The sequence below is a fragment of the Acinonyx jubatus genome, chromosome C2, assembly GCF_027475565.1.
Source record: "Acinonyx jubatus isolate Ajub_Pintada_27869175 chromosome C2, VMU_Ajub_asm_v1.0, whole genome shotgun sequence".
Classification (NCBI taxonomy): domain Eukaryota; kingdom Metazoa; phylum Chordata; class Mammalia; order Carnivora; family Felidae; genus Acinonyx; species Acinonyx jubatus.
Window position 1 is genome coordinate 44,393,257 of NC_069384.1, and position 19,953 is coordinate 44,413,209.

At 36.0% G+C, this 19,953-nt stretch overlaps 1 protein-coding gene across 7 annotated transcripts in view; it reads left to right on the top strand.

Moving 5' to 3' along the window:
* Positions 1-19,953, top strand: part of EPHA6 (EPH receptor A6) — an 856,998-nt gene that overhangs the window by 153,564 nt on the left and 683,481 nt on the right. For 5 of the 7 annotated variants that reach the window (XM_027077585.2, XM_027077587.2, XM_027077586.2 and 2 more), the window contains one exon: positions 18,829-19,492. In XM_027077585.2, the coding sequence (XP_026933386.1) occupies positions 18,829-19,492 (664 nt within the window). The remainder of the gene's footprint in view (positions 1-18,828; positions 19,493-19,953) is intronic. The other 2 variants (XM_053220712.1, XM_053220713.1) reach the window with 1 other exon arrangement.

Below are 19,953 nucleotides of genomic sequence, written 5' to 3' on the forward strand. Positions count from 1 at the left end.
TTTTTTCTTGTGGTTGACTTCTCGTTTCATAACATGGTCAAAAAAATGCATCATGTGACATCAATCTTGAATTTGTTGAGGCTTGTTTTATGGGCTAATATATGATCTGTTCTGGAGAATATTCATGTACACTTAAAACGAATGTGTATTATGCTCTTTTAGGATGGAATGTTCTGAATATATCTGTTAAATCCATTTGTTCCAGTGTGACATTCAAGGCCATTGCTTCCTTGTTGATTTTCTGTTTAGATGATCTCTCTCTTGATGTAAGTAGGGTGTTAAAATCCCCTACTATTATTTTATTATTATCGATTATTTCCTTTTTGTTTGTTATTAACCATTTTTGTGTATGTGGGTGGTTTCATGTTGGGTACATAAATATTTACAACTGATAAATTTTCTTATTGGATTGTCCCCTTTATTATTTTATAGTGTCCTTCTTTATTTTTTATTATAGTCTTTATTTTAGAGTCCAGTTTGTCTAATATAAGTATTGCTACTCTGACTTTCTTTTGACAGCTATTGAATGTTACATCTTTCTCCATCTCTTTACTTTCAATTTATAGGTGTCTTTAGGTCTAAAATGAGACTCTTGTAGGCAGCATATAGATGGGTCTTTTTTTTTACCCATTTTTTTATCCATGTGTTTTGTGGTTGTTACTGCAGATTTTCTCTGATCCTTTCTTGTCTTTTTCTCTCTCATGGTATTCTAATTTTCTTTAGTGACATATTTGGATTTCTTTGTTATTTTTTGTATATTTATTAGTGGTTTTTGATATATGGTTGCCATCAGGCAACCTCTTCATATAGCAGTCTATATTAAGTTGGTAGTCATTTAACTTTGAACCCATTCCTCTTCTTTTTGAACCCATTTATTCCTCTTCTTCCCATGTTTTAGATATATGTTATTTTAGATCCTTTTATTTTGTGAATTCCTTGACTGATTTTTAAAGAAATATTCATTTTTTTGTTTCCTACTTTTATACTGTCACTTTGATCTCTCATTTCCCCCTCAACGAGTCCCCTTTATTTCTTGTAAGGCTGGTTTAGTCATGAACTCCTTTAGTTTTTGTTTGGGAAACTCTTTATTTCCCCTTTTATTCTGAATGAAAGTCTTTCAGGATAAAGTTTCTTGGATACAGCTTCTTCTCATTCCACTCTTTGAATATATCTTGCCACTCCCTTCTGGCTTGGAAAGTTTCTGCTAAAAAATCTCTTGCTAGCCTCACGGGTTTTTTACTTTAGGTTACTGTCTTCTTTTGTCTTGCTGCTGTTAAGATTTTTTCTTTACCACTGTATTTTGTCAGTTTAATTACAATATGTCTTGGTGAGGATCTGCTTCTGTTGATTTTGATGGGAGTTCTCTGTGCCCCCTTGATTTGGATGTCTGTTTCCATCTCCAGATTAGATAAGTTTTCAGCTATTATTTCTTCAAACAAATTTTCTGCCTCCTTTTCTCCTTTCTTCTTGTAGGACCCCTGTAATATGAATGTTGTTACATTTCCTAAATCTATTCTCGTTTTGTATATTTCTTTTTACTCTCCTGTGATCAACTTGATTACTTTCCATTCTGTCTTCTAGGTCATTAATTCATTCCTCTGCTTCTTTTAGACTGCTGTTCATCACATTAAGTGTGTTTCTTATTCCATTTATTGAGCCCTTTATCTATACTATTTCATTCCTTATTTCTGTATTAAGGGTCTCACTGATGTCTTCTATTCTTTTCTCAAGTTGAGTGAGTATCCTTATGATCATTGCTTTAAATACTCCATCAGGCATGTTATATCTGTTTCACTTGATATTTGGCTATGGCCTTTTCCTGTTCATTCATTTGGGATAATTTCTCTGTCTACTCATTTTGTCTAAGTCTCTGTGCATGTTACTGTGTGTTAGGAAACTCAGCTATGTCTCCTGTTCTTGAGGGTAATGACCTTCTGAAGAACCGGTCCTGTAGTGCTCTGCTATCTAGTGTTCCCTGTTCCCCAGGGCCTGGTGCTTCTAGGGGTGTCTCCATTGTGTGCTGTGTGTTCTCTGCTGTATTGTTTTTACCACTTTATCCATTAGGCCAGTCATCTACAGAAGCTGTCTTTGCCTGTTGTGGAAGTGTTTGGTTCCTGGCCTGAATGTGACATGTTTTACTAGATGTGCTCTGGTATGTTTGTGAACTAAGATCTATCACCACCACTGCTGGAAGGGATGATCCACAATACTTTCAAGTAGGGAGGCACAGTGTGAGCATGAGTTGGGTCTTCTGGGGGAGGAGGGCTGGCTATGAGGGACTGAAGCAAGTCCCATGACTGGGAGGGGCAGTGCCACCAGAGTGGGGGCGGTGGGTGTCAGTGCTTGGTATAAACAAAGATAGGTAGGAAGTGTCACTGCTGTGCTGGTTCCCTTAGGTGGCTCTGCATTTATGTTAGTTGGGGGGAAGGAGGGAAGGCAAATGGTATAGGCCCTTTCTTTGTTGCTAGAGAAGTCTCCCAGTGAACACTGTCTCTCTGGGATGCGGTCTGAGAAGGGTGAATAGCCTCTCCACTCTGCCCCAGATGCTCTTCAGATCACTCTTTCCATGCTCTATGTTCATGGGTTGTTTGCCTTCTCTTTAAGATCAACACACTGTCCTCCAGGCTACATCTCAGCTAAGCTCACTGACCTTTAAAACTCCAGGCTTTAAGCCCCACTGGTTGCCATAAGTTACAAAATTTGGTCCTTCTCACTTTCCAAGTCAGTTGTTATGGGGATTCATTTTCCCTTGTGCTTGCCTGTATGTTAGTATCCTCTGTGACTGCAGCTCCCTCCCCAGAACAGCAGCTCTCCCAAACCGTGTCTCCACACTATCTACCTTCTTTGATATGCCTTCTACTCTGCCTTTAATTTGTGGAATTTGCCTTGTCAATCTTGAAGTCAATTTCTGGGTTTTTTAGTATCATTTGATATTTATCTAGTTGCATTCATGGGAAAGGTGAGTCTATGCTCCTCCTACTCTGTTGCTGTCTTTCAGCTTAGTTAACTCATTTTATAATTCTATTTTTCCACTTAATAAATCATGGATATTTTTCTAAGCCATTAGGTGTTCTTTTCAAAATGAGTTTTAATGACTAAATGGCATTCTTTCATCTCACTATTCCACAATTATTTTTAAACCTTATTATGATAAAATTCTAGAAGTGGAATTACTAGACCCATGGCTTAAATACATTCTCAGAATTCTTCAATATAAGGCCAAGTCTTTCATGATTGGCCATTGTGCCAATATTTTTTCTAGGAAGTCCTTTTACTCTTAACTTTTTGGTGTTATGTTGATTAGTTGTTACTCTCATTAACATGCAGTTGTGTGAACAATTAGTTACTCTTTCTGGTGGGTGGGTGTGTATGTTTTAGTTACTGGAAAATTCTTTATTTTGCCAAGCATTTTTATGGATTTTTATATTTAAGTTTTGAAACAGAGGTAACAGTGTAGGGCTAACCAATCTAATTAGTAAAAGAAATTAATCTAATGTGCTTTAAGAAAATTTGAAATAGGGACCATGGATCCACAGCCAATATTTGAGTTGTAGTTGGATTTTGTTTATTGTAAAATCCAGGAGTCTTTATTTTTTAAAAGTAGATATTTAACAATTATTGTTTGGTAACTGACATGTATATTTTGTCTTCTGTCATGAGCTATTATATACCTTCTATGTGTGTGCTGGTTTAAATTTTTTTCTTTTCATTCTCCTTATGACACTCTTTTCTGGAATTATTCTATCTCCTACTTTACTGTATTTCTACTTTCTTGGATGTATATATTTGTTGATTGTTTTCTAGTAGCTTGTAAACCATTGAGTTTAGTTTAAATTATTACTCTAAATATTGACTACTTTTAGTGTATGTTAAATCCTTTTAAGTAAATGTTAGTGATGATACTAATTTTGAATGTACTTCTTAACTATGGGAACCATATCTATTTAAGTATATGTAGTACTTCGCTTAATTCTATGACCTTTTGATTTTTAGCTACTTAGGAAATGCAATATTTTGCTTATTGGGTTATGAATTATAAACTTTCATAGAAAAATATAAGCAAACACAAAGAGGCACATAATATTTTCATGTATTTTCAGAGACTATCCATGTAAAATAATTCATAAATATTTACTGACAATACACTCATGTTCTTCTGTTTCTTAAAAATATCAGATTAATCAGAAGTATATGTGATAATTAACATCCAATCATTTTTGTCTTTTAAAAATCACCTTAGTACAGAAGTACCTAAGTTCATTGGGTCCATATAATATATTTCAGAGCTGAAAGATTTATGTACCCAACATGACCTTAAAATTCTGTTATGCATCATAAGTTTTATTACTATGCTAACAGCAATTTTAGTTTATTATTCTGTAGAATATATGTAATATTCAGGGATAGTTTTTTCCTTGAAGTTTGGAAGGTGAATGGTTGTTAAGCATTGTTATTTGGTTAGCTTCAAATATTGTTTTGTTTTGTTTTGTTTTCCTAAGAAAAGATTAATGGAACTTTTTAAAAGGTTGTTTAACATAAAGGGTAAGTTTATTATACTCCCTGGCTTATTGCACAGTAATGATTGTGTCAGATCCTATATAAAGCCATGCAGTTCTTTTAAATAGTTTAACACAAAGAATATGATACATCTAAACTATACTGTAGTTCATTAATAATTTGTGAGATTAAAAAGAGGGTATAGGGGAAAATTCTCAACTTGGCTCAGTAGTGTAAAACTTCCCTTCTAATTACTAATAATTTGTTGTTTTAAAATAATTGTTTAATAAATAGAAATCAGTCCCACAGAGTTATTCAAAAAATAGTGCCTATGCTTTTATACTTTTCCCATTTTATATGCACTTATATTCTGTGTTCAAGAGTCATTGAATACAAATATGCAAAATAAATAAGTATAATCTATTGTAGTTTTATTCAAGTCAGAAATACACATATGGCACATGTCAGTTAATGCAGAAAAATCTCAGTTTGAAGCCTTTGAACTGGCTGACGATCATTAGTTTTATCTGTAAGATTTTGATGTCAAGTTTTGACCTACCAGGAACCATTCCCATTGAAATGTAGTGCTGGGTAGAGTTGTAGCTTGTTTTTGTGTTTTGGTTTTTTTTTTGGGGGGGGGGGACAGGGAGAGAGAAAGAAAGAGCGTACATGGGGGAGAGGCAGAAAGAGAAGGAGACAGAGGAGCTAAAACGGGTTCTGCACTGATAGCAGACAGCCTGATGCAGGGCTTGAACCCAGGAACTGTGAGATCATGACCTGAGCTGAAATCAGATGCTTAATCAACTGAGCCACCCAGGTGCTTCTAGTGATAGTTTTAATTGAATTGTGAAGGTCTACGTATTTTGAAAAAAACAAGTCAAAATAGATATTTTTGTGAAGTGTCAAACAACATATGGACCAGAACATAAACTAAGAAGATATATACAGAATCATCTTCTTACTTTGGAATAATCTCTACAAATTTATTTTACACATTACATGTCTATAATAAGAAAGCACTTGTCTCCAGATTTCTGCTTGAAGATTATGCTTCTGCCCACACTGGCACTGCACCAAGCCGTTTCTTGTCATAGCTGCCAGAACTTCTCCATTAACAAATCCAGTAGATATTGGGCTGTCTTTATTTTACTGGACCTTCAGCAGCATTTTATGCGCTCAAACACTTTCTCCTTTGTTAATCATTTTCTTCTTTAACGTGTACAGAATATCCGGGAGGTTTCTTCTGCCAATTTGTATTAACATGTAGAGTTTGAATATTCATTTATTTCATACTTCATGTTTGCAAGAATTACCAATTCCTAATTTTAATATACTTAAATATTATACCTTTTACCTAAAGTAGAAAGTTAATCAGAATCGGGACTATAGACTTTATCAGTAATTAGAGCAAAGGTAGTTTGACTGGATCAGTAAGTAGTCCTTTTTATCTGAAAGTCCTTTTCTATTAAAGGATAGCTTCTAAGCAGCCTCGGCACTATTTCACCTGGTCATTTCACTCTCTTCTGGTATAGACACATTTTCTTGATAACATTTTCCTCTCCTCCTCCCTCTGTCTTGAAACACACACACATACAGACAGAGCATCTCCCAGTTCTAAACCTGAGTCTTCATCCTAACTTAAAGTCTTGTGCACTAGCATAATGCTGGCTGAGTCATCTGATGTTTGCAATTAAGTCATCTGATATTTTTATGTTCAGCTAAGTCATTATGAAAGTTCTAAAATAAGATTAGTTTAGAAGATTGCTCAGAGTGTATATATCTCTCAATAATGTGTGATATTTAGAATACTGATTTAAGAAGTAGTAAGTCTCAGAAGCATTAGCAGAAGCATTCAGGATTGGTTTAGAATTCAAGCCTTCTATTATTCATTTGTACATTCAGCAAATATAGAGAACCCACTCTGATCCTGGTGTTGTATCCCCTCGTACTAGGGATGCAGTGATGGACAAAACAAAGAGCCTTCCCTCACAGAGAATACAAGCTACTTAAATTTAGTTCAGAGACTTCATATGGGCCAATAGGATTTTTCAGATACTTGTGGTGTTGACTTTTCTGTTTTCTCTCTAAACTTAAGAAGCCAATCCCTCGTCCATAAAACCAGGATGATATGATTTATTCTACCATACAGAAATGAAATGAAATTAAATATAGTTTGTGAGATTATTTTTAAGTTTTCTATATTTTGCAAGGTATTTTATTTAAAGTATTCTATATTTGCCAGGTATTCATGTATGGTTGAACATAAGAGAATAATTAAGATGAATATTTACATCTTTTTTGTAGAAATCCTATTCAAAGATGATATTTACACTATGTTATTCATTTTTAAGGGAAAATCTCAACTTTTTTATAACAATTAAGACTTTCAGACATTCAGAAGATAGACTCTGAGAAGTTTTAATCTTCATATGACAATGTTTTATGGGAAGAATTATTCCTTCTTAATGGAAATTATCCTTTTTCCTATAATATTTTGATCCTGTTAATAGGACAAATGCACCAAAAGTAATAAATTTATTTATAAAACTTACTTAGTCTCAGCAGTTGTCTTCCAGACATGCCATTGAGTTCGAACTTTTTTTTTATTAAATATCTTTGTAGTGCTAATAAAAAAGTTTTATGTTTGCCCAAAGTGAAATAGAAATGTATCTGCACATGACACATTTTGCTTCTTGTTTTATTCTCTGAAAGTAGTTATCATTTAAATGCAGAGCCTTCACTTTTCTGCTGCAAAAACAGATTTATGTTATTAACTACATGCCTAGCAGCAGAATTCAGGGCACTAATTTTCTAAGTTTATGTCAGTATATTGACTCAAAGTGAATATTTAAGTGGTTCTGAGGAAAATATCACATTAGAATAAGAAGGCCCCTTTAACAAGCTTTTCGTTGATTGAGAATATTAGATACTTATGACTTAAAAATTAAGCCATTACAACGTTACATAATGAGATGCCTATGTACGTTCAACTTTAGTTTATTTGGATTATGCATGGTAAGAGGTAGAATGTTTGGAACAAATCAGAGATTCACCAAACGAAGGCTTGTCTTCATTCTCAGCTCTTCTATTTTTATCAATCTTAGAATGATGTTGAAGGTTTTCTCCTCTTGTTTCCCTTTCTCATTTAAATTTGGTTCAATTTTGAGGAATAATTAGTTATAGCCACATACTATAAAACACTTGGTAACAAGTTATACATGGAAACTGAGAATATTAGATTTATCATGGTTTTATTGTTGTTTCTTTGTTTCACTTTGTCCTATCTTTAGATTATTTTTTACTTTTAGAAAAAAATCTGAATAATAGGCTATCTCATTTATTTATGAATTAATCAAATGGCAATGTAATGGTAGCTAATCTAAAAAGGCATTTGCTCTTTTGGATTGTATGTCTTTGAAATAATCTTCTGTTATATTCTAACTTCTTTGTATATATTCTGTCTATATATTTATCAAAACTGCATTTTAAAGAAATAAATCAAGAAAAAATATTTTTCACCACATATTTATCTCCCTTTTAGCTTATGGCTGGGATGTGTTACAAATGGGGGCAGATATAAGTTTAAGACTTATTAATTTTATACTAGAGTGTTTAGTAGTATTATAGTAAATGATTTTTTAAAAGGCAGAGAGAAAGAGAACAATTTCACATATATACAAAAAAGTACTTATTCATTGAGGAAGCACAGGTAAAGGTGAAACCCAAATTATTTTTTTTTTAATGTTTACTTATTTATTTTGACAGAGAGAGAGAGAGAGAGAGAGAGAGAGAGAGAGAGAGAGATTAGAAAACATAACCACCAGTCGGGGAGTGGCAGAGAGGCTGTTAGCCTGGAGCCCAGTGCAGGGTTCAATCCCAGGAGAGATGCGTGAGATCAGGACCTGTGCAGAAATCAACAGTCAGATGCTAAATTGACTGAGCCACACAAGTGTCCCCCCCAAATTATTATTATTTTTAATATTTTATTCTGAGAGAGAGAGAGAGAGAGAGAGAGAGAGAGAGAGAGAGAGACAGCGAGAGGGGGAGGGGCAGAGAGAGAGGGAGACACAGAATCTGAAGCAGGCTCTAGGCTCTGAGCTGTCAGCACAGAGCCCAATGCGGGGCTCGAATCCACAAACCGTGAGATCATGACCCGAGCCAAAGTTGGACGCTTAACCGACTGAGCCACCCAGGTGCCCCCCAAATTTATTTTTTTATAGCTATCTCATTCTTCAATGTTATTAGAGTGCTACCTTCCCTAGTCACAACTATCAGCATATTTAACTTTGTTTCTTACTAATTTGTTTTTCTTTTTGCCAAAAAGCAGACCAGCCCTGAAGCTGGTTAGGGTCCTAAGGTATCTAGGATATGATTTTCCCCCTCCCTTTTCTGTCTGGAGATACAGTAGTGAGCATGGTAGTATGAGGGTAATTCTCTTCTTTTGCTACCAGTTTTCTTGAACTGTGGTTTTTGAGTAAGTAATCAGGACTTACTACTGCTATTTGAAATTACAATTAGCTTACAGCCCTTTCTATGCTGAGTAACAGACTATCTGCTTTTATTTTAAAATTTTAACAGTTATTTTTGAAACAAATGTTTATATTCCTGATGAATTCCAAAGATTTTTCAGAGAGAAGAAGGTATAAATTTGAAACATTTACATTAGCAGTTTAGATGTTTGGGTCAATTTGCCAGCAAATTGTCTGAATATTCTTGCCTAGAAAGAAGGCTATTTGATTGCTTTATTTTGTTCTCTGAAAAAAGAAAGAAATCTGATTCCACAATGACTGCTAGTTGCTTTAAGAATTAATTTTCTTGTTCTAATTTTCTATGCCAAAAGGAATCCAGCTTTTTGGCCTAGTTTATTTAGCTTGCCATGGAAACAAAAATTCTGTGTGTGTGTGTGGGGATAGGTTTTTAGAGAACCTCAGGCATAAAAGGATTAAGTACTGTTCATAGCTGTTTGTACTTCCTGTCACTTCTAAGAAACATTCACTTTAAATGAGGCTGCCCAAGAGATCCATCAGTGAAGAAATATTCTTAGGTGCTGTAAAGCACTAAGCTGTATGCACAAACTTTTGGTAAATGTAACCCTCTACTAAGTTTTTCCAGTGTGTAAAAGTTCCTGCTCCTATTTAAAACAAGCACATGCATAACATTCTCTAGTGTAAAATATTTAGATGTACATAATCTTTATACCTGTAGAAATTGCACTATGAAATAATCAAACCTATCATTAGTTCTGCAATTGAAATTAAGTTGATTAATTCTGTCAACTATATGCTTTTACATAATAGGAACTTAACTGAAAATATTTTAACTCCTCCATCTTATGTTGTTTAGTTTTCTATATTTTCATGTAAGACTTAAAATACTACGGTATAAAAAAAATTCACTGGTAGGGCACCTGGGTGACTCAGTTGAATTATCAGTGGCTTCAGGTCATGATCTCACGGTTCCAGAGTTCGAGGCTCGCATCAGGCTCTCTGCTGTCAGGGCAGAGCCCGCTTCACATCCTGTGTCTCCCTATGTCTCTCTGCCCCTCCCCTCTTCTCTCTCTCTCTCTCTCTCAAAAATAAATAAACACTAAAAAAACACAATTCACTGATAATATTATTTATAGTAGATCAAAACTCAAGTTATGTATTAAAAGATAAACTGAGGCATATTAGCATTTCTAAATGTGTATTTGAATAAGCATTAATTTGAAATCAAGCAATGTCAAACCAAAAGTGATTAAAGGTCATTCTGCTAATAGGAGCTAGGGAAAAGGCTGTTATAGAGCAGAGCAGAAGTCAAAGGAAAGCGAGGAAATTAATTTATTGCCTGTAGCTTAAGTGTGTGCCTTATTTGGGAAAGCCTTGGTTGACTCCTTATGATTTGTTGTTCATAGGTTTTGATTTTTTAACCTTGGAGCATTTATAGGAATTTACTATAGTTTAGGTTTCAGTTTGATTAAGTAGTCTGCAAAAGCATTAGAGCCACCTTGGTCTAATGGTATCCTTGTTTAATTACCTTGATACATGCTCCTGCAGAGTAGAATATCTTGCAAATTGTATTTGCTCCTACTGCCTGGATTAATAGAAAAGAGAGAGCTTGTCATATGGTCATTTTATGAGTCCTTTTTTTTTAGATCAAGGAGTGGATATATGAATTATATGTAATGAATAGTAAAAACTTTGCAACTTGAAGTTTCATCTTGCTCAGTGAAAGCTTTTGGTTAAGAATCAGTTGTCCTCTGAAGGGTTGTCAGGAAGTATGTCTCAGGATCCATGACTATTTGTTCTAAGAATGTTAATGTTGGGTATGGTGGTATGGTCAAGTCCCTGTGGCCACTGGGGGAAACAAGAACTAGACTTGGAAAAAAAAAGTTTATTATATTCATCGGACTCAGTAAAGGAGTAACCACATGCCACACAGGGCCACAGGTGAAGTGACAAGTTTTGGTCAAGTGGCAGAAGATGGGGTGAGGGAAAAGCCTGAGCCAGAGCCTTTATTGGGTTTTCTGTGGGAAAGGCAAGGTAGGGCAGGGTAAACAGTTTAGGATTAGCTGGTTAGTATAATTCTGCGGGCTTTAGACTATAGAAGTGCTCTCTAGTTGCCTGGCATCTATCAAGCTCTGGGATAATTTAGGGCAGGGGAAATACTAGTTTGGAACCAGAGTTAAATAAGAAAGTAGCTGGGGCTATAAACTCTAGTTTGGTTGCTTTCATATGCAAATGAACATAATTTCAAATGCAAAGGCCCAGGCCCCTTTGCTGTCTCTAAGAATTGGCTAGACCTGGGAGGGGTAGTCTCTCCCAGGCCAGTAAGTATGCCATCAAAACAAAAATACGGAAAATAAAATTAGAAAGCTTGGTTTCTGTTATGCCCAGAATTCGTGATCCCCAAAGACCTCCAGGGAGCCGAGTCCGTGTAAAAGCAAAAGAGCCTTTATTCGAGCTAGCTCAAGCTCAATCCCCTACCTGCACCGACGCAGCAGTGAGATACCAGGGAGAGAGAGCGAGTTTCAAAAGGACAAAGGTTTTATTGGGGTCTAGGGGCAGTTGGTGAGGTAATGGCTGTGGCCTCAGCTGATTGGCTGGGGAAGGGTCTGAGTCCTGTTAGGCAGGTGAGCTGGGGATTACTCAAGGGGAGGATGAGTGGTCAAGGTGAAGGACACAGAACAAGATGGAGTTGGCTGGCTTAGGCCTGCCCTTTCAGTTTCAGTCCTTGGTCCATGCGACACTGGGCAAGGACTAATTCCTAGGTATTGGGTTCCTTATCTGTAATATGAAAATGAAAATATTTGTTTTGCTTTACTGGATTGATGTGAAACAAATGTAAACATTTGTAAAAAATAAAATTGTAAAAAAGCTTTGATAAATATAAATTCAATATACAAATAGTCTCCCCTAGGAATTAGTGAATCCAAGATACCCTTGAAGTTTTTAAAAGAGAGAACCCTTTGGTTTACAACTGATTCTTGCTTAACCAAAATTCACTGAGCAGAATGAATACTCCCAAGTTAAAAAAACTTTTCCACTCATCATTTTGTAAGTTATCCATCTACTCCTTGATCCAAAGAAAGGGCTTTTAAAACTAACATTAAGAGAGAAACTTTCTGTTCTACTCGTCCAGGCCATAAGAACAGATAGAATTTGCAAGATACTTTACTTTGCAGAAGCATTTATGGTTTAATTTTTGTGGTACTGAGCTCTTTTCTATATTATATATTAGTAAACTGTTTTATATATTGGTATTTCAAGTCCTATATGAAAATATTTTTACAAACAGCATGAGATTAAGGAGTCATAATATTTTGGGTTATCTATTATGTAAAAGCAAACAGCTGACAGAATTGACCAACTAAATAACAGAATTAGTAACAGGTTTGATACATATTTTCATCTTGTAATTTCTACAATTTCCAGGTATGTGTACATCTAAATATTTCACAACTGTAGAATAAATTGTGTGTTTGTTTTAAATAGGGGCAAAAACTTCTACCCGTTGAACATATGTGGTACAGTTACAATTGCTAATAAGTGTATGTATGTAGATTAATCTTATATATTAATTGCTATTCATTCTTCTTGAAAGAAGATTTGAAGCCATCTGAGCAAGGAATTCTGGGGTCTTCCCTACAGTGTGGTACAGAAGGAAAGTGTAGGATCTGATGAGGGAGCATAAGACCACCTGACAGGCTGCAAACACTACCACCCCACCCCTCCCACCCCCCACCCCCCCCCACCCCCCCCCCGCAAGTTAGGATATGTGTGATATTCCTAGGGCATTCCTGGCTGCCCAGAAACAAAGGGAAGGGGAAACAACAAATGGTTAACTGATAGAGATCATAGTCCTGCAGGTCCTGAGTCTCCATCTATTTACAAATATCTTAGTAAATCAGTAAATCACAAGAAAAAGGCAATCCTATCAAATAGCCTAATCTCCAGAAACCTATAGACTCCTTTTCCTGGAGCCCAAAGATCACCCCTTCATAGTGATGTGGGAAACAAAGGCAGAAAGAAATGGCAGATAGAAGTAAATTTTCTTATAACCTGCAGCCCATTGACAAATACTTGAGGCTGGGAGAGTAAAACTTTTCTGCAGGAACTCCCTTCTTACTTAATGCTAATGCTTTGCTAGAGGGAAGACCTTAGCTTGACAATAGCTAGGCCTCCAGTATCCTGTGAGTCTTCTTTAGCATATGAAAATCTCATTGGAAACTTCTCCTGAACTTTACCTCCCCCAACTCCACAGTCTATGATCATGGTACCAGGGCAGCTGTTTTCTGCCCACAGGTCCTGTCCCTGTGCTTTAATTAAATCACCTTTTTGCACCAAAGATGTCTTCAAGAATCTTTCTTGGCTGTCGGCTCTGGACCCCATGAACTCCACCATCAACCCAAAAACTTCAGAAAGTTATAAAGCACAAACCGTGTTTATAATCAGACACAAATATCCTTAGTTTCTCTGCAATAAGAGGCCAAAAAGCAGATAAACCTTATGTTTAGCAATCAGTGCTTTAGCACTCCATTCTATTTAGAAAAGGCCTAAATGTCCAACGAGTTCAATCCCAATTATCATGAAGGCAAAACTTTAAAGTTTCAGATTACCAAAGACTGAAAGGTATCTTAACAATTACCCATGAACATTTTGCAACAGAATTAACCATCATTTAAGTTGCCTTTTTTGCTAACAAATTGCAACAGAGACAGCACAAGCTTATTTGACTTTTCAGCAAACCTGGATAAGAATAATAAGAGTTTCATGTTTAATGCTGATAGGTCTATCTTAGACCAACAAACTTAAATTAGCTTAAACACCAAAATGTTCCACCTGCATCCATTTAAAAAACAATCTGTTCCCTATGGTCAGTTCTTACCTGGGATCCCGGTGGGGAAATCTGAAATGGGCAGTCCAAGTGGGTGCTCTTCCCTCCTTGACACAGAGGATGGGAGGAGGAACCAATGAGGAGGCAGAGGATGGTATAGAATCAGTTATGTAGGCCACACCCTAGGTGATGCAGAAACAGTAGGAGGCAGAAGAGGTGAGATGCCACCAGGAGGTGAGAAAGAAGGTTCCCAGTCTTACATCTCCTCAGCTCAGGCAGGAGCTGACACCATATTTGTATTCCTTTCCACCAACAAGTGGGAATGTACAGTCCATGTCAGACCAGAGAAGACAGAATTTTCCCGAAACAAAGGGAGTTTCAGTAGCTGTTCTGCTTGGTAATATTCCTTAAAGTCCCTGTCCTGAGGTAGACTAACCACAGGTGGCTCCCATTAGACCCATTAACCAGGAAACGAATGAGCGAGAAGCCCCCACATCTATTAGAGGGACAGAGAGAGAGAGAGTCAGATAACCATTTATTTTGCCCCTTTCCTTTGTTTTTGGGCAGCCAGGAGTGCTTGAGGAATATCACACATATCCTCTCTGGGGTGAGGGGCATGTTTGCAGCCTGTCAGCTGGCCTTATGCTCCCTCATCAGGATCTAAGTTCTTTTAAAGAACTTAATGACTTCTTGTTGGGGTCCATCCTCCAGTGGGTATATTGTGCCACTGGTATATTCAACCTGAGTTGATTGGAAGACCAAAATTGGCAGCTTTTTGTAACAGGAGAGGGGCACAGCTTGGACTTGAGGGCTGGGATGCTGTCTATATGTGCATATGTGAAGACTTTCATGGTATGGGAAAGAGCTAGAGTCAGGGAAGGAATTAGAAGTGGGATTGGTTAAAGTTAAGGGCCGTCTCTCTATGGAGAGATACCAGTGTAGATAACATACAATGTTATATTACTTTCAAGTGTACAGTAATGATTTCATAGTTCCGTGTATTTCTCAGTGCTCATCAAGATTAAGTTTACTCTTGATCTCCATCAACTATTTCATCCATCACCCTACCAATCTCCCCTCTGATAACCATCAGTTAAGAGTTCGCTTTTTGATTTGTCTTTTTCCCCCTACCCCCTTTTTGTTCATTTGTTTTGTTAAATTCCACATATGAGTGGAATATGGCATTTTTCTTTCTCTGACGTGCCTATTTCAATTAGCATTATACCTTATACATCCATCCCTGTGTTGCCAATGGCAAGATTTCATTATTTTTTATGGCTGAATATTTCATTGTATATACCATATCTTCTTTATCCATTTAGCTATAGATGGGCATTTGGTCTGCTTCCTTAGTTTGGCTGTTGTAAATAATGCATAGGGATGCAGGGGGCATCTGGATGGCTCAGTTAAGTGTCTGACTTTAGCTCAGGTCATGATCTCACAGCTAGTGGGTTCGAGCCCCCTCATTGGGCTCTGTGCTGACAGCTCAGAGCCTGGAACGTTCTTTGGATTCTGTGTCTCCCTCTCTGCCCCTCCCCCGCTCATGCTCTGTCTCTGTCTCTCTCTCTCTCTCTCTCTCTCTCTCTCTCTCTCAAAAATAAACATTTGAAAAAAATAATGAATAGGGATGCATATAATCCTTCGAATTAGTGTTTTCAAATTCTTAGGGTAAATACCCAGTAGAGCAATTACTGGGTCACAGAGTAGTTTTATTTTTATTTATTATTATTATTTTTTTAAATTTATTTATTTATTTTGAGAGAGAGAGGGAGAGCACTTGTGCATGCATGCATACACTCAGGTGAGGGGCAGAGAGAGAGAGAGAGAGAGAGAGAGAGAGAGAGAGAGAGAAAGAGAAAGAGAGGGAGAGAGAGAAGCCCAAGCAGGCTCCATGCTGGCAGCACGGGACTCGACTCATGAACTGTGAGATCATGACCTGAGCCGAAGAGTCGAATGCTTGACCGACTGAGCCACCCAGTCGTCCCTATTTTTAACTTTTTGAGGAACTTTCTTACTGTTTTCCACAGCAGCTGCACCAGTTTGCATTCCCACCAGTAGTGCACAAGGGTTTCCCTTTTCTCCACCTCCTCACCAACACTTGTTTCTTGTGTTTTTGACTTTAGCCATTCTGACACATGTGAGGTGATAGCTTATTGTAGTTTTGATTTGCATTCCCCTCATGATGAGTGATCTTGAGCATGTGTCTGTTGGCCATGTGTATGTCTTCTTTGGAGAAATGTCTGTTCATGTCTTCTGCCCATTTTTAACTGGATTATTTGTTTGTTTGCTTTCTGATGTTGAGATGTATACTTTTTTTTATGTATTTTGGATACTAACCCTTTATTGGATATGTCATTTGTAAATATCTTCTCCTATTCAGTAGGTTGTCTTTTAGTTTTGTTGGTTGTTTCCTTTGCTGTCCAGAAGCTTTTTATTTTGATGTAATCCCAAAAGTTAGTTTTTTCAAAAGCCAAGTATTTTAAATTTGAACTTGGCCTTCCATGTTTTTATGAAGGTATCTTTGCAATGTAGGCAAAGAGAATATACTTAGAATTTGATATGATTTAAAGAATGATTTATCATTTTAACATATTTAGATGCATGCTATATGAGCCCTCATACTACCATTCTTACTATGGGCCCCACAGTTTTAGAGGTCTTACTTAAGACTTGAAAATTATGACAAAAAGATTATGTAACTACATAAATGCAAATATAATTATGTGTAAATGCAGTATTTCTGAAGGCTATATTATGATTAAATTGTCATACCATTTCTATATCTGCTAATGGTTATATTTTCTGGTAAACTTCATAATCTTTTAGGTATACCAATATTGAATTTATATTCTAGTTTTAGTTAGATTCAGATTTAAATATCTAATTTCAATTACTTTGAATGTTTTAGATAAGATAGAATTTAGCAATTGATCTGTTCTAACTATTTCAGTACTCAAATCTAATTCTGACTTTTTTTTAATAAAAGAAAGAAAAAACACTAATGACCATCAAATATCACAAATTTAGCCAAGAAAATGAGGTACCATTTTAAGAATCTTTATGCAGTGTCTTTGAGAAGAACCACGTTTCTCATTATCCATGTATATTTTGTCCTTTCCTTATCCCTTGGTTCAGCTCAGTTTTAATTCAGTGAATGTATGTTACATTCTTCTCATTCTTGACCTTTCTTTCCATCTAAGTATTTCCCCCACACCCAACACATTTTAAATAAAGATATAAAATGATTTCAGAATTTATTTTTGTCACAAGAGGCAATTTTTGACATTTTAGTTAAATTTCATATTTTAGGAGTAGTTGTGATGACCATGATTAACACTTTTTATTAATATGAAGAGATACAGTGTGAAGGTTTTAAGACGTAATTATTTAAACAGAATTCATTGAGAATATAGCCCTGTCATTCTATATGGAAAAGTTCAGGATGCGGTATAGACATGCATTTCCTGAGAAACAAAATCAGCTCTTATTAGAAACTATCTAAAATAAGAATAATCATTTGTTGAGTACCCTCAGAGGCTCTCCAATGGGTGAAATGCTTGGAGTTTTAGATACTTCTTTTGATATTTCACAAATTTTATTATTTGCATCTTGCTTCACTGCTTATATTCAAAATGGTTACTTTGCTTATTCAATAAGCTATAACAGGGGCACCTGGATGTCTCAGTCGGTTGAGTATCTGACTTTGGCTCAGGTCATGATCTCATGGTTCATGAGTTCAAGCACCACATCAGGCTTGCTGCTGTCAGCCAGTCACTGCAGAGCCCACTTGAGATCCTCTGTCCCCCTCTTTCTACCCCTCCCCCACTTGCAGACTACAAAAAAAATAAATATTTTTTAAAAATGAGCTATGATAATGCTGGTTTGCCTTAAATTCAAATGTAAGAATTACATAAGACCCATGATTGCTAGGATGAAAAACATTTAGATGAGTAATTGCATGTATCTTTATGAGATTATTGGATCACTCCTACGTTTATCAGGGGTGTTTTGCAAAATTATATCCACAGTTCCAAAGGAACTTATTGTTTTTTCTGGATAGTATCCTCTCAATTTAAAGCTAGCAACTTGTAAATGAAATTTCAGATACAGATTATTTTTAAGTTTGCTCGAGAATATAATTCTTTTTTCATGGAAATGTACAGTAGATATTGAAGACATTTAAGTGTCATAACTATCCTGTAGACTGAAGAAAGTAGTCAATCTGTTAGAAACTACTAATTGAAATTCAACGAATCTTGATTAAGTGACTCTCTACTGCCAATTAGAGTAAGAAACTGCAAACAGAATGTGTCAAATAATCATATTATAAATCACTGAAGTCTGGTATTAAGAAATAAAATACTTATTCACGATAGAAAATAGTTTATTATTTCCAGTATATATTAATAGAAATGAGAAATTATGATAACTAGCATGTTTTTCCAAAAAGGCTATAAAATTAACAGAATGGTTTGTTTTTAATCTATTGAAAGTTATCACTGTTTCTATACAAATAAAATACAATTACAATCTAAATTTATAATGTGCAATTATCAATATTATATGTGTAAATGCGGACGATGCCAACTTACTTCAAGATACTTAGAGATTTTTATTAATTTTTTAAAAAAGGATCAACAAAGTGTATTTATTTTTGAGACTGAAACAGAGCATGAGTGGGGGAGGGGCAGAGAGAGAGGGAGACACAAAATCCAAAGCAGGCTCCAGGCTCTGAATTCACCAGCCACCAGTGGGGCTTGAATTCACCACCCATGGGATCATGACCTGAGCTGAAGTTGGACGCTCAACTGACTGAGCCAGCCAGGCACCCTTCAGAACCTACATTCTTAACCAGAGGTTCATGGTTAAAATCCTGCTGCATTATTGGTTTGAATAGCTTCATTTGTATCCTTTTTATTCATGTTTCTTTGCTAAAACTGAAAATATCAGAAGTAATCATATCTGCTTAACCACTGTGGTTTTATAATCACTTAATTTTTTTTTTCCTTCTTGCAGTGGGATGCCATCACTGAAATGGATGAACACAACAGGCCCATTCACACGTACCAGGTATGCAATGTAATGGAACCAAACCAAAACAACTGGCTTCGTACAAACTGGATCTCCCGCGACGCAGCTCAGAAAATTTATGTGGAAATGAAGTTTACATTAAGGGATTGTAACAGCATCCCATGGGTTTTGGGGACTTGCAAAGAAACATTTAATCTGTATTATGTGGAATCAGATGAGTCCCATGGAATTAAATTCAAGCCAAGCCAGTATACAAAGATTGACACAATCGCTGCTGATGAAAGTTTTACCCAGATGGATTTGGGTGATCGTATCCTGAAGCTAAACACGGAAATTCGTGAGGTGGGTCCTATAGAAAGGAAAGGATTTTATTTGGCTTTTCAAGATATTGGGGCATGCATTGCCTTGGTCTCTGTCCGTGTTTTCTACAAAAAATGCCCCTTCACTGTTCGTAACTTGGCTATGTTTCCTGACACCATCCCAAGGGTTGATTCTTCTTCTTTGGTTGAAGTAAGGGGCTCTTGTGTGAAGAGTGCAGAAGAGCGTGACACTCCTAAACTATATTGTGGAGCTGATGGAGATTGGCTGGTTCCTCTTGGAAGGTGTATCTGCAGTACAGGATATGAAGAAATTGAAGGTTCTTGTCACGGTAAGAAAGATGCATTCAAATAATTTATCATGCATTTAAATAATGTTTTTAAAAGGGTAAATTTATTATACATTTATTTTCAAGTGATAAATTTTTAAATGCTATTACTGGTAGAATTAATTATGCAAGAAATTATTAACTATAAGATAGTTTCTTACTACTTTTCCTCCTGGAGAGGATATATGAAAATATAAAATAAATTGTATACCATGACAAGTGTTGCTCCATACTGAATTCGGTAAACCAGTTAAACTATATGAATGGCTGTATTCACCAAATTTTTATAAAGGAAAGCAACATTAATAGCAGCAACAAAAACCAAAAGGGATTCAAAATGAACATTTGCTCAACTTTCAACATTTGCTCAATGATGACCTATAGAGAATGTGGCATTTAAAGATAGTTTAAAAATTATTCTCTCATGTTTACTGATAGTAATTGTATAGTACATAGAGAAAATG